The sequence below is a fragment of the Castor canadensis genome, chromosome 6, assembly GCF_047511655.1.
Source record: "Castor canadensis chromosome 6, mCasCan1.hap1v2, whole genome shotgun sequence".
Taxonomy (NCBI): Eukaryota; Metazoa; Chordata; class Mammalia; order Rodentia; family Castoridae; genus Castor; species Castor canadensis.
In genome coordinates this window covers 22,327,601-22,347,119 of record NC_133391.1, presented here as the reverse complement: position 1 = coordinate 22,347,119, position 19,519 = coordinate 22,327,601, and the positions used below count along the sequence as shown (strand labels likewise).

General features: G+C 37.2%; 1 protein-coding gene across 2 annotated transcripts in view; it reads right to left on the bottom strand.

The window, feature by feature from the left end:
• The window catches only part of Gys2 (glycogen synthase 2), a 50,373-nt gene extending 32,884 nt beyond the window's left edge, over positions 1 to 17,489 (bottom strand). For both annotated transcript variants that reach the window (XM_020160479.2, XM_074075909.1), the window contains exons 1-4: positions 17,062 to 17,489; positions 7,679 to 7,860; positions 4,777 to 4,968; positions 3,185 to 3,367 (exon numbers count right to left, since the gene is read on the bottom strand). In XM_020160479.2, coding sequence (XP_020016068.1) covers positions 3,185 to 3,367; positions 4,777 to 4,968; positions 7,679 to 7,860; positions 17,062 to 17,182 — 678 coding nt within the window. In that variant the 5' untranslated portion in view covers positions 17,183 to 17,489. The remainder of the gene's footprint in view (positions 1 to 3,184; positions 3,368 to 4,776; positions 4,969 to 7,678; positions 7,861 to 17,061) is intronic.
• Between the last annotated feature and the right edge of the window lie 2,030 nt (positions 17,490 to 19,519).

Here is a 19,519-nt window from a genome sequence, read left to right as displayed (position 1 = left end):
GAAAATCGCAGAATGTCTGATGTGACTGGAGAATGTAAGAGAAATGTCTGGTGGATATAATAAGGGTAGATGATGGATAAGGAATTTAGCTTTTATCCTATACCCAACAGAAAGCTACTTATAGGGTTTGCTTAGAGGTATGGTAAAACCATGCACAGTCTAGGTTTAAGAAAAATATGTTTGGAAAGAAGTATGGAGTGTTTACTATCTTGTTGAGCTTTGTACATTTCAAATGAGCGAACACATGTCACATATTTAGAAAAGTGCTTGTCACATAGAAAGTGCTCAACAATGTCAGTTACTGCTATTGTCCTTGCAGACAATATTTCACAGACGAGATGGCATTTGACACTGAACATGCTGAGTATACAAACATACAGGGGGAGGACAGCAGGCTCCTGGCAATTCCAGGACAGTTGTGCATTTGCATAAGTTCTGCCTTTCCTGGTCCCACGGGCACCTTTATCTTTTTCCCTTTTTTCTAGTACTGTGGTATGAACCCAGATCATACTAAGCAAATGCTCTGCCTCTTTCACAACACTGCCCAGCCCTTTTGTTTTTGTGTTTTGTTTCTGAGATGGGGGTCTCACTAACTTTGCCTGGACTGGTCTGTAACTCTAGATCCAGGCCTCTTCCTTCCAAGTAACTGGGATTATAGGCATGCACAAGCACACCCTGGTGTGGCTCCCCTTTCTTGAGACCTGTGGTATGTTTGGCCTCACCTCTGGCTTTACATCCTATTTACACACCATGTCCACCTTCCCACACATTTATGACAGTACAGTAAAATCTCTGTCAGATGATTCTAACATCAAGCATCTAGCTGGACCTTGTACTTTTGACCTTGGTCTTTCTTTCCTGTGTTTTCATGCATGTCTGTAACTTTTTATTGAGTTCTAGACCAGGTTATAAAAGAGTAAAGAGGGAGATAAAGTATATATATTAGCCAATAAAATACAGTCCAGTGAAAGAAAAGGGTAACCCTAAAATTGAATTTGATTAACTAAAAATTTGGCTAAATGAAATAGTTAAAATCCATCAAACAATTGTCTAAGGGTTCCTTCCTCATTTTCTGTTTCTAAACAACACTGTTCTCAGATTTCTATCCAGGAAATTATTTGCCATTAAGAGAAAAAGAGAACAAAACATAAGAAAATAAAGGTCTTTACAAAAGAAGCATTATCTATTTATGCATTATAGTTAGGGGAGATGACTGAGCAGTAGCTGTACTTGAGAGAGTGAGTTTGTAAACACCTACTTGGAAGTTCTCAGAAAACTTATAAGTTGACTGAAAATGGTTGTCCATGAATTTTAGAAAAGTTTAAGCCAACATCAAGGTGTTCGTTCATTAGCTTTGAACATAAAAGTGTTTTCAGGTCACAGTTATTATTTGAGTAAAATATTTCTAACCTCTCTGCTTCTCCCAAAGCTGAATTCTTTTATTCTTGCTCCCATGTTTTCTCTGTGTTTGCCCAAGTCAGTACTTACTGAAACTGATCATGGGTCCTGCATCAAAGACCAAATTATAAAAAAAAATCTTCATGTTGCACTTTTAAAAACATGTCAGGGACATAATTTTGTGTGTTTGCATATCATTCAATTTCTTAACTAGAGTGAGCCTGGAGGCTTCTGTTGTGAAAAATGAGTATGAATTTAATGCAAAGCCTAATTGTTGACTACTACTTATCTCCTAGTTACTAGGCAGAACAGTTTACTAGAAAGATTGCCTGGGATGTGACTAAGCTTACATACCTCAACCAGTGACAAGCTTGAAATACATATAATCCTATCTGTGAGCAGTGTGATATAAATACTAACCTTTTGTAAAAGGATAAAGCTATAATACATAACTAATACAATACACACGCATTAGTGCTTTTGTTCCTTAAAAATAAAAGACTATCCAATGCATATTATTAGCTGTGTTAGTGTTTCTACAATATTCTTAAGCATTCTGAAGTGAGATAGTCCATGTGCCACTCCAATATTTCCTCTCATAAAGATCAAAGACTGCTCTTCTCTGGGAAACAGTTGTTGAGCTTAACCACAGGTCTTGCCTTAACCACAGGTTTGCACTTATTAGTCCAACATTACCATATGCCCTGTTTTCCTGGCTTTCTGAATCTCTTGGTGACTTTATTTCGAATGTACGTATTATGTTTATAATTTGACCTTTAGGTTAGGGTGAACTTTTCATAGGACAGCTCTCATTAGAGCCACTCGCTGCTTTGCAAATGTTTTTCAGAAAGAACTTTCTTGAGCTTAGAAATAGTAGTGTAATACTCCAGTACCTTTATCTTAGCATTATTTATGCACTACACACCATGCACACACATACACATTCTGTTTCATAGAATCCTAGAATAATTTACACTGAGATGTTTTTAGAAATCAACTTTCCAGCTTTTTAATTTTTCTCAGTGAAATGGAATCTTAAAATACAAAGTTGACTTGATAGGTAAAATAGATATTAAATCTGAAAAGCCTTTGAATTTATGGTACTCAAAGGTTTTAAGATTGTTGACATGATAATATAAAAGATATGCTTTTATTATTCTAAATATCTGATAGAAAATAGAAGAAGGAAATCAAACTCAGTGACCTGGGGTCAGGAAATTGGTAGCATACAAAAATAAGTGGACATTACTGCTTTCCATGACGTCTGTTGTATTTGACCCTACAAGAGCCCCACCTGTGTGCAATGCAAAGTTCCAGGAAAAAGCTGACCTCTGGATGTGCAATGTACTTCCAATCAATGGTTCATGTGAAGGATACAGGAAGTGAGGCTCAGACTGCACGTTTACACACCTGGAATCTCAGTTCTCAACCTGCCACTCAGAGCCGGGTGTGAATTTTGTCTTTACAGTATTTCCCAAGCTACAGGGTACAGTCCAGCCTTGGGTACACATGGCGTCTCATTCCTACCATGCTACTCTGGGCCTATTTTCCCAAAATGGAACAGAAATCAAGATTTCTTAGCTCTGTACTCCATGGTATTCTAAACTAAGTTAAACCACATCAGCTGTCTGACAACCTAGAGGGAGATTTTTCCTGAATGCTAATTAGCTAAAAGGGCATTTCTGTCATGGAGTTGGCAGATGAAATATAAAGGTCAATACTTTACATCCTCAGCTTCTGTGGTCTGAAAGAAAAGTGGGTGAGGGGGAGGAGAAGGACTGTTTACCTTGTCAAGATGGTTGTAGAAGTCAGTGTTTGCTGCACAGAGATACCTCCCAAGTAGTGTGGCGTGGGTTGTGAATATTGTGGCAATAGGGAGATTCCGGGCTCGAGAAAGGATCAGCCCAGTTCCCGCCTGCCATTCATGGAATTGAACAATGACATGTTTGCCATCTGCATAGTCTGTCACCTGTATCAGACAAAGACGTTTAGAAAAGTTTCTGGGAAAGCTTGATCTTGATCATTGCCCAGCCCACAGCATAAGAAGAGACACAATTTAAATGGGTGTAAAAATGAGGCACATAGGTTTAGCAAGGATAAATGTTTTGTAGGATTCAGTGGCAGGCTCATTTATCCACACACTTTTATATCCTAATCCTCCCTTTCAGTGATGGATCAGATTTATTTCTGTGTCTACAAAAGAATAACTATGAATACTTATTGGTAATACTATTAATAAATTGAATGAATGCACAGTAGGTACAGAATAATTATTTGAGTGGATGATTTTCAAGAAGTTTTTCATGGCTATTAACAGCTTAACAGAGGCGCCAGCACAGATGCCTTACCTGGTAGTCTGGGATTGTTTTTCCCCCAGTACCTCTACTGACCTTTTGAACCAAAGAAATCTGTATTTCTGAAACTGTTTACTTTAAAGAAAATCAATACTGTCACTTTCTTGTTTCTTTCCTGTCAATTTCCCTTATCAGAAAGAATGGTGGGGAGGCCCCCTACACACAGACACATCTCTTGGTGGCTGGCCACTGCCAGAGGCACTGGCTCAAGGAGGCAGATTGTAGAGGAAGAGTTGTTTCCAGTAACGTGTGCTAAAGAATAACACTGTGTATCTGTCATGGCTGGTTCTACCAAGTCTCTCACCCTTCTACACTGTTACCTCCTTCAACTCAAGGCAGCCATTCATGGGTATTCGATAGGACTTCATCAGAAAGAAAGATTGGTCAAGGGAAACACCCTCCCAACATAAAGCTCTTTGATTTTTTTTTTTTGTCATTAGGTTTAACACTATTCTTTCATCATCTGATTTTTGGGACAGATACAATCATCTGGAGGTACTGAAAGGGATGCAAAGAAATTCTACTTCCATGCTTTGAGAACATAAAAGGGTGCAGGCTTGGCTCATTTAACAAGAACTGGTTTTTAATGCTCTGGCTTTTTGACACCTATGGAATATTCTACTGCAAAGGGCCCCTTCTGCTCCTAGCAAATAAAGAAAATATCTAATTGCACCAACACTCAGTGCATAAACAAGACAGAATGTTTCAAGCTTTTTCCACTCCCAAGATTCTACAACTCATGTATATAGTGCATGGCGTACACTCTGCATATCAACTGCATATCATCTGTATAGTTCATAATATAATTGGATGTTTTATATTCATCATTAAATTTAATTCTTATATGTGGTAAATGTTAATAAGTATTATAAATTTAAAGAAATCTGAGGATTCCTCTAAAAATATATTAGGACAATCAAAAACAGAATTATCTCAAAATTTGCTTAATGTTGCTGAGATCATTGCCAGACACTGAATGTAGCTGTACCACTCCTCTGTTGAATCGTTCTACAGTAAACTGTACCTCTTTTAAGAACCAGGCAGTTAAAGACCCAAATATGAGCATGTCACTGGCTTCTCGGTCATGATGAGGGATGCCAACACTGCATGCTTCCCAGAAGTCTCCCTTCCACCTGTCCAGATTCCACGCCGAAGAGCCTATGTCAAAGAGCACCACATAAGGACTCCCTTCTATCAGCCATCTCCCAAAATGCACCTGTTATGGGAAGAACACACAGCCACACAGTAACACTAAGTGATGCAGGAGAAGAAAAACATATTTGAGCTTAAAATTATTTGAAGCGCAGTAGCATATTAAGCAGCAAGCATTATGGTTTGGATCTGAGATGTCTCCCAAGAGGCTCATGTGTTGATGACTTAGTCCTAACTGATGGATCTAATTATTGACAGATGATTGGATCATGAGGGTGCTGCATTCAGCAATGGATTAATTCATTTTTGAATTCAATAGCTGAATGGGCTATTAGAAGTTGGGGCTTGGTTGAAGGAAGTAAGTCACTGGGGGTGTCTTTTGAAGTTGTATCTGACCCTGGTGCCTTCCTGTCACTCCCTGAGAAGCTTCTACCACACGCTCACCACCATGACATCCAACCTAAAAACAATGAAGCCAGTTGAACAAGAACTGAAACCTCTGAAAACATAATCCAAAATAAGTTATTCCTCCTTTCAGTTGTTCGTTAGGAATTTTCACAGGGTCTCGAAGTCTGACTAACACAGCAAGCTACATAGAAAAAAGTAGAGGGTAACATCTGATGACTGAGCCTGGAGCTGGACTGCGTTCACATCCTTTCAACCACAAGTTTTGTTCTTCCTAAAATTTGGTTGTTTAAAACCAATGTACATAGATCGTGTAACCTTCTGCACCTCAGTACCATCCTGTTACCTTGAGCTCATAGATACAGGTTTAGCATTACAGTCTATGCTCTTTATTTGTTTTGTTTTGTTTGTTTGTTTTGGCAGTGCTGGGGCTTGAACTCATAGACTCACGTTTGCTAGACAGGTGCTCTACCATGCCCCTAGCCCTTTTGATGCTTTAGGTATTTTTCAGGTAGGGTCTTAAATTTTTGCCTGGGGCCAGCTTTGGACCCTGATCCTCCTTCCTATGCCTTCTGTGTAGTGAGATTACAGTGGTGTACCACTGCACCTGCTTGTTGATTGAGATGGAATTTTGCTAACTTTTTGTCTGTGCACCATCATGCCCAGCTTTTTTTTGTTGTTGTTGTTGTTTTTAAATAGATGGTGTCTCACTATGTAGTCCACGGTAGCTTTGAACTTGCTTTTTCTCTTGATTCAGCCTCCCAAAGGTACAGGGATTACAGGTGTATGCCACTTCACCCAGCTAGTCTATGTGTTTATGAGAGTCATAAATGAAATGCTCTGTATCTTTAATGACCCATAGCTGGATTTAACATTTACATTAGTGTCAGTTATTTTCCTTTATGTGGTATTACTTACTCTATTTTCTGCTAAAAAAAGAAGTTGATTCTGTAGATAAATGTGTATAGTATATGTAACTACTCCTGTTCAAATGATGTGACCCAAAATGCTTCCCAGCATGGTCGCCACCAAAAGTCTTAATCAGTATGTCACCCAAGATATTGAGATACCTTATCATTTAATCCAGCATTTCAAAGTCTAATCTTATTACATTCTTCAAACTGACTTCTTTGCTTCCTATTGTATCTTGTCCAGATTTTCACGCATTAGCTATCTAGGTTTTTGCCCATTGTATTTGCAGTCACTTGTATATCTAAGTTTTGACTTTCCTTTTGGTCTCTGTATTTCTATAGTAACTTGCTTGTTCTTTTGACTTCGTTTTTATTGGTTATTATCCTACTATGTAATATGAAACTTCATAAATCACATCAAATCCCTTCTGGAACTCAGCAGAAAGTTAACAGTCTCTCTAGAAAACTGAATGTAGCCACATTGCTTATACCTTGATGGTTAGGACACCACCCAAGGCCAAATTTTGCAATGCTTGGAAGCCCAATTTGATTGTCATTTCTTCCCATAGAACTAAGATATCTGTGTTGACATCTCCCCCATGTGCAAGCCTTGGCCAACTTTGAAAATCCCTCATTACATTGCTTCTAATTTACTACTCTTTCCTTTTGAGATTGAATTTTCAATAGTTTTCTTTGGGGGACATTCATTGATTCATGTATTTATTCAACAAATATCTACTGACTACCTAATACTTGACATATGATCCAATGAGCCTAGACCATAGAGAAAGGCAGAAAATACAACAGAAAAAATTAAAGTACCTTGTTTTGACTTCCAGTTAACTCTCAGCTACAAGGTAGAATCATGCTTATACCAGAAATCCCAGAGAAAGAACCAAAGTGCATATCTAACATTCCAGCCTCCTCAGCTATTCCAAAGGAATGATTCTATCCCTCCTTTCTCAAGACACCAGCACAACTTGATGCTCTTTAATTTTTTAGGCCACCAAGAGCACTGACAGCAGGGTGAGGTGTCCACTCTCTAGTCAAACTGACTGGGGAGAAATGTCTCCTATATTTAGAATCTTGAGACCAGATTCTTTGCTTCAGAATAGTTCATGTACTTTCATCCCAATAGTATAACACGTGCCCTTTTATCACTCTAGAAGCACCCTCACTATGGAATACTTTTTTGGTGCTCTCTGGGACCTCATGGGCTCTTGTGAACGGTACATTCTGCTCTTCAAGCCTTGCACATATCTCCTACACACCTCTCCTTGGTTTGCACAACTCGTTTTGAGTGCAGTCCATTTAAGACCAAGTTCATAGTCTTTCCCAAAGTGCGCTCTTCTTCCCAAAGTAGGTGAAAGATCTCTTGTGAGCTGCTGTAAGTCGCAACGTTTGCTCGTAACAGTCTACTGAGAGCTGCCCAGTGAAGCATCACTCAGTGTCTTTTACCTGGCAGCCGTGCTTATTCATTGCCTCCACCGCTCTTCTGACAGTATCATTTATAGGTTCACACTGCTCCACCTGAGTCTTCATGTTGTGCTCAAAATATGGGCCAATCAAAAAATAATTTTCTCCCCATTCATCTGCTGTTGTTTTGGCCTTCGTCTGAATGACAGTATATATGCCACCAACTGTTAAAAAGAAAAAAGGTTTCCTTGTTTGGATTAGTAATGTGTTTTAAGTAGTGAAGGCATGCAAATCAGTTCTCATATTTTAGGTTACCATTTATCATCCCAAAGCACAAGATTTATTTCACTTTCTAAAAGAACGGTTTAACGTGTTGCTGAGGATACAATTCTGTGGCTTTTTTAAAGCCCCTGTGGATGCACATAGTGGTATGCGGGCTATAAGAGGCAGGTACAACACTTCCAGGAAATCTGAAAAGAGTGCTGGAAAAAAGCATTTCTTGACTTAAAGTCCCTTCAAATTGAAGTGCAAAGTAAGGACAAAGAGCCATTGTCATACCCTCAGCAATAGTCATCTTTCCCCTCTTCTCCTACAGTGGCTCAAGAAGGACTTTAGGTGTGCCCAAGGAATAGTCACTGCTGCTTGCAGTTGGTAGCAAATCCCCCACACTAATGGTCGTTCCCATTCTAAGGTATCAATCAAGGTACCTTTGACAAGGGGAAAGAGCCTGGCCCAATCTGACGTTAACCCAGTGACACAAACACAATACAAATTTTCATAGTCTCATGATATATTTCTCTTCCTAGAGTTGCTGTTGCATTTTCTTCCTCTGGCATTGGTGTTACCAGTACTAAAACATAAAGCTAGAGAAAACTGTATACTCCTAAAAGAAAAATAAGGAGGGTGCCAAAAGATAGGTATATAAGAATTTTTTTTGGTGAGACCAAAAGCTGAATGTTGATAATACTTTATCATGCCAACAAGATTCATTAATATAAAAGGCAAGAGCTAATGTAACTCCAAAAGGTTAATACTAAATCCAGCAATTTTCATATAAGCCTACACAAACCATCTTTAAGAACTTCGTCATTAAGGAAAGATTTCCGACTCTCCCAAAAACAAATTTAGACTGTCACTTCAGCAGTATACCAGTGTTATGAGCAATCACAGGTCAGACGGCAGGTGAGAAAGGCAACATGGAACACCTGGAGAAGATTCAAAACACGGAAGGAGAAACTTCTGGATGAAACCAAAACTGGCCAGATTCACTTAATCCAATGAATCTTAGACTCAATGAATACAAATCTGAATCTTAGATTTGATGAATCTAAGTCTACATAAATTTATGTTAAAATCAACTACACCTAAGAATTTTCCCAAATCCTGGAAAATTTTATGATCCATCATCATTTCTTGAGGACAATTAGGTTAGAGAGCAATAGTTTGCAAAGAAAACTAAAAAAAGTTTTCCTTTAGATGTGAGAGTCACATCTTAGTAACCCATTTAAATACATAAAAGTTTTATTTAAAAACACTACCCACAAAAATGTAAAAATTTCAGATTATTTCTCCTCTTCTGTAGACTTTTTTTCTTCATCTTCATCCTCTCAGGGGAAAATGCTATAAAGTTCTGAGGTTCCCATTTGAAAGCCTTATTTGCATTTTTATTCTTAAAAACCTTCTTTTATTTGTAACCACCTATCTTGCCCAGAGATATCAGAATATCCTTGTTCATTAAGTTATGTATTTCAGATTCATATACACTTGGGTAAATATCAACACATTTTTATTTGCTAAAGTACTTAGTGGGAAACAAAAATTCTTTACTTGGAGAAGAAAACGATTTGGGGAATCAAAATGAAAAAATAACCATAGTTAATTTGCTAGCTCTTTCCCCCAGCTGGTGCAGTCAGCCTTGACAGATGTAGTTCCCAAATAACCTTGGCGGAGTTGTAAGTACTATGACTATGATCTTTCAGTCTATCAGGAACAAAAATGCAAAACTTTTTGAAAAGCCCATCCTGTACTGGTTGAGGACTGGCTGTGAATATGTCTTGGCCCTTTAGACCTCTTCTTGCCCAGCCTTTCTGTGGCGGGTCCTCCTGGTAGTTCCTGTACTTAGCACCAGTTTAGTCTCTCTGTGATCTACACGTATCTAATTGCCAACTAGTCTCCTCTAGTTTTTGTTCTATTTATTTATCATACTTTGTAACAGATTTCTCACTTAGCATGCTGCAGTGTAAGTAGGTTCATGGCACAGAGACAGAATCATTTCCACTTTAAAATCTGGAATACAGACCAAGAAGTTCACCAACACACATTTTTGGTTTTTTATTTTTTTTGGTGGTACTGAGGTTTAAACTCAGGGCCTCACACTTCCTAGGCAGGTGTTTTGTGTTGGGTATTTTCGAGATAGGGTCTCAAGAACTATTTGCCCAGTTGGTCTCAAACTGCTATCCTCCTGATCTCTGCCTCCTGAATAGCTAGGATTACAGGTATCAGCCACCGGCACTTGGCTACACATATTTTTTAATCTATAAATAAAAACAGCTTTATTCCTACCTACATGTAAAAATATACATTCAATATTACTAATGAATTACTGCTTTACCACAGTGTGGGCTATTGAATTTGGACTTCACCTTTACTTTCAGATAAGTACTTTGTATTTTATTGATCCAGTTTCCTGAAACAACATGGGAATTCTCTGTAGTGTAAGGACAAAGTATCAGGTCTTTCATAAACAAGAAAAGAAGAGCTACCATGGCATATACAGCCTTAATTTTTCATGTAGAAACACTCCGATTTTATAGAAAATCACTTATTTCAAAGTAGGATAGAACAGTCAAAATGGGAGTCAATCAATCTCTCTCTATATATGTATATATATATGTGTGTATAAATACACACACACATACCCATAACATATATACACACATATATAATGTATGCTACATTATATATATATTATACATATATACATATATAGATGCAATATATACAATTTCATTTATATATACATCTACATGTTAATATATTGTGTTATATAAATGTTAATATATTGTGATATGCATGTACAATGCATGATATATATCATATGCTTACATGTGACCTAGTAATATTTATAATATGTGTGATCACATATATAAACTTGGGGAAATGTTACTTTTTTGTGGTACTGGGTTTGAACTGGGGACCTTCACCTTGAGTCACTCCACCAGTCCTTTTTTTGTGAAGGATTTTTTCAAGATAAGGTCTCGTGAACTATTTGAACTATTTGCCCAGGCTGGCTTTGAACTGTGATTCTCCTGGTCTCTGCCTCCTGAGTAGCTGGGATTACAGGCATAAGCCGCCAATGCCTGGAAAATATTACTATTTTTTTAAAATATTCAACTTATAGAATTTAGAAGTCATTTGACTGCTTTGGGAGGTGTGTCTACTAATCCAATTCTCCTGTCCCAAGGTGCAGTTGCAGGAGCAGAGGTAGTTATGTTGCAGGTAGAAAGTCATACAATGAAACCATGGAATCAGTCAAAGTTAAATCCAGAATGATGATGAACGATCCCACTTTCTCATTCTATGAATAATCTTTGTGAAAAATTAACAGTAATTGCTAATGGCTACAGAGTGTTTATTAAATGCTAAGCATTGTTGTGAGTAACTTGTAATGGATAACTTTCACAACACTGCTATAGGTAGAAGCAATTATTATCTTTATTTTATAAATGGGGAAACTGAGACAAAGGCAGGGTTTGTGATGGGTCCAACAGCACACAGGCAGTAGTGGAGTTGGGATCCCAGCTCAGACAGTGTGACTGCGGAGTCCTGAGGCTATAGACAGCAGGATTGGAATGAAATGTATGGAGTGACAAGCTGATGAATCTGTAGAAGTGGTGTGAAAAGGACCATAAAAAGACAGACAGGTATTTGGGGCTGTGGTGCTGGTGGTGACAGAAGAATTGTATGAAACGATAGCTGGAGGAGTTTTTATTTTCCTTCTAGATACTTCTGCATTAATAAAAAGGAGCTCAGTGGCTTAGAGAACTCTAGAACCATGGTTATTTATTTTCTTTGTCTTCAATGCATAAACATTGGACTTATTTATGGGGGGTGTGTGATATTTCTATATATGTATATATTATGCAATTTCCAAATCATGGGACACATGTACATAACTAACATCATATTAAATGGGGAAAACTGAAAGCTTTCTGTCAAGTTCTAGAACAAGATAAGTGTGCACACTTTAACTTCTTGTATTCAACATAGTATTAGAAATTCTAGCCAGAGCAAACAGACCAGAAAAAGAAATAAAGACATCCAAACTGGAAAGAATTGACACTATGTGAAGAAGATATGACTTTTATATAGAAAATCCCAAAGACTCCACCAAAAAACTATTGGAATTAATGAATGAACTGAGTAAAGTTACAAGATACAGATCAACATACAAAAGCAGTAGCATTTCTATATGACAAACTTTAGATGGAATTCATCTAAAGAAAGAAATTAAGAAAGCAAATCAATTTGCAATAACAAAAAAAGTTTAAACACCTAGGAAAAAATTTAAACAAAGAAGTGGAAGATCTCTACCATGAAAACTATAAAACACTGATGAAAGTAATTGAGAGGATACAAAAAAATGGAAACATATCACATTCATGGATTGGAAGAAGTCTTACTATTAAACTGACTATCATAACCAATGCAATACCTATCTAAATACCAATGACACTCATCACAGAAATAAAACAAAATCCTAAAATTAGTACAGAAGTACAAAAGACCCTGAAGAGCCAAAGCAATCTTGAACAAAAAGAACAAGCAGGAGGCATTGCACTACCTGACTTCAAAATATATTACAAAGCTATAGTGATAAAACAGCATGGTATTGGCAAAAGAACAAAGAAAGCCTAGAAACAAGCTCGCACATCTACAGATGACTGATTTTGACAAGGGTGTTGAGAACACACATTGGTGAGAGGACAATCTCTTCAGTAAATGATGTTGGAGAGATGGGATATACACTAGCAGAATAATAAAACAAGATCCCTGCGTCTCACCAGTTCTAAAGATGAATTCAAAGTGGATTAAAGACCTAGATGTGAGACATGAAACTAGTAAAGAAAACATCTAGAACACTGGAAAAGGCAAGGGCTTTTTTGGATAAGGCCCCAAAAGTACAGAAAAGAAACAGAAGTAGACAAACAGAATTTCATCAAAGTAAAAAGCTTCTGCACTGAAAAGGAAACAATCAACAGAGTACTGTGACAGCCCATGGAAAGGAAGAAAGCATTTGCAAACTGTTTATATAATAAGAGATTACTTTCGACAAAATACAAGGAATTCAATCAACTCAATGGCAAAAAAAACACATTAAGAACAATAATCTGACTTAAAAGTGGGCAATAAACCTAAACAGATATTTCTCAAATGAGCTGTGGTTCCTACATCAATCATGGAGGCTCTGGAAATCTGATCAAAGTTCTCATCTCAGAAAGAACTTTTCCACATGTGCAGATAATAAAATTTTTGGTGGTGGTAGGGATGGAACCCAGGCTCTCATGAATGCTAGGCAAACTTCTTCTGAGCTACATGCCCACACCTGCGCACAAAATTTTCAGAAAGAATTTATAAAAATTCCCAAGCTTCTTGGGCTACACTTACATCAAGGTCCTCCCCTTTAGAATGCCTGTCTCTTGATAGAGGACTTGTGGTCATACTGATTTCTACCTCACATTTGACTGTAGTTTTCTGAGTTCCACATGTCTTTTGTACCACGTGACCTAGAGCTAGGGTATCTGGTTTAGGACAAAGCAGGTAAAAGTATTATGGCCATCAACATACTGCCTTAAGGCTAAAACAAATCATGTCTAGTCCACTTTAAGAAGGAAGAATCTATTTGAACACCAAGTCTCAAAAATCTTTATATCTCAAGTTAGCATTTATTATCTGTGACAAAATCCATTAAACTCCTTACAGTAATCCTGAATATCCTCAATAAAATATGCCCATAGTCTATAAGGATCTGCTCAAGTCTATACAGAAGACACATGGTAAAGCCTGAGCAAAGAAGAAGATAAACATTTTGTTTCTGACATTTGGGTAAAACTTTCCATCCAAGGGTAGTCCGCCATCTAACTTTTCTATTCTCTTCTCCACCAACTACTCACAGTGTGTTTTGTAAGACACAGCAGACCTTTAGTACTTTCCACTGTTTAGAATTTAATGGCATCCTATTCATTGTTCCCAGATCAGAGACCAAACTCTTTAAAACTCAGAATTCATCAGGAGCTCACAATGTAGCCCCAGCAGGTCACTCCATCTTCTCTCATGCTTCCTCCTTTCCCTCTGACCTCTGAACAGGTCACTCTTCTGTGCCTGGATATGCACCATGCATCTGGGGATGTGTAGTTGTCTCACACAGAGCATTACCTCCCCTTAATGTCTTCTCCATCATGTTCCCTGCAGCCATTCAACCTGTAGGTGTCAGCTCAAATGTCTTTTCACATGAGGGCTTTCCCCAAACCCTAAACTAGGTTAGGAATCCCACTGACAATAATACCCTGTACAGCCTTCGAGAATCTTCTTTTACCCTCACGTTCACCACGTTTGACTATAACAGAACATTGATGCCTGTCTTCCTGCAAGTCCACACATTCTGCAAGACTGAGAATTAGTTCTGTCTTGTTGAACCCTAGTTTCCTAGTACCTGCACCATTAGGCACTTGATGATCTTTATTGACTAAGAAATGGGTAATAAGGAATGGATTAATGAATTAAAACAACAAAATTGAAGTTAATACAAATAGCTGCAAAAGGTTATTCTGAGGTCTGAAAATTAACATCCAATAATCTAGCTGTGACTTCATTTCTTACACATCACACATTTCCATCATTCCCTGGAAAAGTCCTAGCACTGAGGGAATTTTTCTTGGATAAATACACATTTTTTGGTTTGCCACAGAACATTGTAAGATGGCTGAAGCATGTTGCAATAATTATGCTTATGAAGAAACTGATATTCAGATGATTTAAGGGATTTTTTTCAAAGTTTCAGAAATCTCTGATATTTGACTATAAGTCAGAACATTTTCATCAATAGGATATTTCCCTAGACTATGGGGATTTTCATATTTGTTACATGGTAGTAAAAAAGAGAATTGAATGCATTTGCTTGATCATTTAATGCCTCTGTGTATCCATTTCATTGATGAGGGAAGTGAAATTGCTGAACTCACGATCACAAGGCCATGAACTGCAGGACAGTGACAGTCAAAGTAAATTTTAAAAAGAAACTGCAGTGCCAATGTGTTATCAGAAATGGACACAATCATTACTCATGTATATAAAAATTATCAAAAGCCAGACTGTGAAAAATAATAAAATGAACATACGCTGAAGATGTCAGCTTGAGTAAAGAGCATTGTGTGGCCTTTTCTACACACATGAAAGTTCCCTTTCCTACCAGGGGAAAGAAAAGCCAATGACTATCAAAGGCAGCTCAGAGGTTAAAAAGTAAATGTATTTATTCCTTCATTTAAAAAAAACCCATTGGACATTTTCTATGCACAAGGGACTCTTCTAGATCCAGATCAGATCACATCACTAGAGTATAAGATCCATGGACAGCAGTTTTCCCTAGTGTACTACACAAATGATCCTCCATGGTTTGTCAAAGGAGAGAAAAGCAGGAAGGAGGAGGGCCCATGCTGAAATGCAGGAACTTGGGCAGAAGTTGTTTGGACTGATTCCTGGTGCTAAAGATCCCTGCCTCAATTTTTCCACCAACAAGCTACGTGCTTGAGTTGCTGCCTACTGTGTAGAGGAAACCCTATGTCAAGGCATGCTCATGAAGAGTGGAATTGGCTCTATTCCCAGGAACTTTGGACATATTTAAAAACTGGAGGGGGTTAACCAATTTGGGTTATAATACACATATACATAGAAATGTCCAAATGAAACTCCCCTTATAGCTATCTTAAACAAACAAAAATGTCTTTTTTTTTTCAAAAACAGAGGACAGGAAGATAAAACAGGTCCTGTCTGGGGGTTGGTACCAGTGTGTGAGGGGGTTATAAGGAAAGGGTGTGGGAGGGTGAATATGATGGAATTATTATGAATTTATGTATGAAAATGGAAAAATGAGAATGTTGATACTATTTCAGGAATGGGGGAAGGGAGAGAAAAGAGAATGGTGGAGTGGAATGAGTGAATTCAACTATGACATATTTTAAGAACTTTCATAATTGCCACAATGTACCCCAAGTACAACAATAATAAAAGGTAAATGAAAACTGGCGAGAAAAAAAATCGTGTGACTGGAGAAGGGACATCAGAAAGTGATACAGATAAATGCTTGTCATCTACTCTAAGATTTGTGTGCTCTTTGCTCCTTGTCATAACTACAGAGAAAAAAAAATGGGTCTGTTCCCTACCTACATTTCTGAACTTCTGCACAGGAAAAAGTGATTGTTAATTTTGAGTTTACGAATTTTAGAAATCTACACAGGAGAACTTTGAACTTTTAGCATAAGTTGAAATTCAGAATAGAGGTCAAATGCAATTCTAACTGTGGCATGATGCTGGCTCTGATTACCAGAGGGGACAAGTGGTGTGTCACCTTCATGTTTCATTGCAGGTCCTTTAAATCCCACTGGTCATACTGCCATTTATTCACCTGTCTCTGGACCTGGTTCAGAATTCACCCTCAAAACTACTGCCTTTTCTTGACTAATATTCCTTCAATAGCACTGATGCTCTAAACCTAGAGAATATTAACCCACAGGATTTTTTATGACTTTAGATACCTGTGTATAAAACTCATTTAGGTGCCTTCTCCATTGCAGCTCAAATGAGTTCATAATGTATTAAGATATTATTGTATTTTGATCAATTTGATTTCCTTTCTTATTTTATAATTTTTATATATACCTAGCATTGAAGAAAAATTATTCCGAATAGGAACATAATAATAGACCTTCTGAGTAGGTTCTAAATTAAAACTTTAATTCCAAGCTAATTTTGAATTACTAGACATATTATTAAATGTTTCATATAATCACTGGTCTCGATAATACACAGTTCTTCCTAAAATACTTACTTTGCTGAGAAAAAATGATAAAATTAAAAATATATTAACTTTTTATTTCTAATTTGTCACAACATGGCCTTAAGATTTTTACCTTAAACTCCCACTTCCTGGAAACAGCTACCATTTTTGACTTGTTCACTTTTCAACACATACACAAGTCTATGCTTTTACTGCCTGTTGCAATAAACAAGACACATGTAACCTAAACATACATTCAGTTGAATGGTGCCCTTGCTCACTGGCAATTCACAATCAATGGAGTCACCTATGAAGACCTACTCTACTTTTGTTAGCATCCTGGGGAAGAGCCACCCTCAAGAGCAGTACAAACCTTTGTTGGTGACTTCCCAGGAAACTTCAAAGAGCAATAAATCCTCCACAGGAAGGTGTTCGGCTTCCCACTGAGGAAGCCCACTCAGGGATGTCACAGATAAGGACCGGCCTCGGAGCATTCTTCTTCAGGCCTTTGGTCCCTTTCTGAATTCCTGTTTCAGTTAACTGCAGTCCCAGGAGAGGTGCACTTAGGCACAAAGTTTAGGGCTGCTAGGTTTCAGACTTCTGTATCTTGTCTGTAGGAATGAACCTGTAGAATGAAGTTTCCAGGAAAACTACCAGTTGAAGGAAGAATTCTTGGCTCTTTTTGCTGTCTTTCTGAGCCAGTGAAGAGAATGTTTAATTTCTATCTACCCAAAGAACCCAGAGCAATCAAAGTAAAATCCTCCTAGCTCACACCCCAGGCAGGCACCGACTGGGACAGGCTGAGCATGACCCAAGTTCAACCCTTCAGCCCTTGTCCTTTGACCAACCACTAGACCCACATCGTCACCTTATTTCATCATTCCAGAGTGATTCAACAGTAGTTCCCCCACAAAGTTTGAGACTATTTTAGATTGTATGTAGAAATAGCTGAGATATGTTTCTAGCTTTAAATTCCTGTAGGTTTCTATTCTTTTGATTCCTCTTTCTAGAATTTTGAAAAATATTCCTGCTTATTTTCTTCTATATTTATAAATAGAATTACGTTGATAGTCATAGGTATTGCTTCTCTTTTTCTTAATTCCTTTTTTTTTAAATTGCCTTATGAGAAAGCATGAATCTCAGTGTGTCTTTGGGTGTACATTGTAAAAATATAATTTTGACTGATCAGTGGTCATTGGCCCATATTTTAATAGGATAATGGAAATGAATTTTAGTCACATCTGTACATCTAAAACCTCAGATATTATCAAAGTTTATATTATTTTATTATTATAAAGAATAATTCTATACATGTGAAAGTGTACAAATATGGAAGAAGGTGCAAAGGATATTAGGTTCTGAAATATTACCATGAACTCATTGCCAATAAATATCATATATTTACTTGTCCTGTGTTTGTATAAATATAAGTGTGTATGCACATGTGCCAACGTGTACACACATACACACAATGTACTGTTCCTAAAGGGAGTAAGGTCATTCACAAAAAGGCTTAATTTTGAGCTCTCTTCCTTTATAGATTTAGCCCAAATCAATATTTCCACATCATTATTCTATATAACAGAGAACTGAAGCTTACCTCAAGTATTCTTCACATTAGAGTTACAAGCAGAAGTGTCATAGAATAATTTGTTACTCGTTAATGCAAATATTTGGGATCAGCAACCTTGACATTGGTTCTTCCAGCATCAAACAGGCCACGGGAAAACTGATTTATATTATCCACCTTACACTATGAAACCACTTTCTTTGCTGTAATGTGTGCCAGGCACCAAGTGCGTGGATGTGAGTCGGACACTTGGGTCAAGTCCAATCAACCACTTATCAGTTATGTAAAATTGAGCCAAGCTTTTAACTAGGTTCGGTTTTCTAATGCTCAGCGTTATATGTATAGTAATGCTCAGATGTAACGATGGTCTGGTAAAACCTCCCCCTCTTGGCAGTGGTTACAATTAGAGAGAAGAAGAGGAAAGGGAGACTTCCTTAATTGTTTTGAACGCTGTTCCATGCACATTATTACCTGCTTAAATATTTAATTACATCAAACACTTTTGGGGAAAATGATCTTAGAAAAATGAATGTATTTCATAACATACTACACTACAATAAGTAGGATGTAAAGTCATATAAACAGTATGGCTGACTCAACTTTGAAAACACATACTTGTATTCATGAAGTATGTATGCATGGGACAATGGAATAGACAACAAAAGACAGGGGACTACATGCTAAAACTCTTAACAATGATTGTCTTTAAGTGATAGTGATTAATACTTATATTGTCTTTTTGGTTTGTGTTGTACACTCAATTATATATATATTATATATAATATAATAATATTATAATATATATATATTATATAATTATATATATATATATACCATACATAATATAAATAAAATAACTTTCAAAAGTTTCATCACATAGTTCGTGATTCTCTCACACATCTATATTCTCACTATTTTTTGTTGTTGTTTGAGATTCCTGATCCTTTTCATTTTCCTTGTGGCAAGTACCAGCATTTTCAACTACACATGTCTCCTAATGACCCCTCATAGAAGACTCGCATAACTCTTTTGATCCTGTTCTCAACATGAGGACACGTTTTGCCAATTCTTTGCTTTTTAGTGGTGAAAACCATTTTCAAAATTGGTCTTGAGTCAAGAGAGGGAAAATAAACAGAACATTAGGAAATATGTTCATGGAATATGTTTTCATCTATCCATGTTCACTGGATTAAGTCTCATCTTTCAGATACATGAGCAGAGAAAAGAATTCATTTATGCAATAAGATTTGGAAGGGGATCT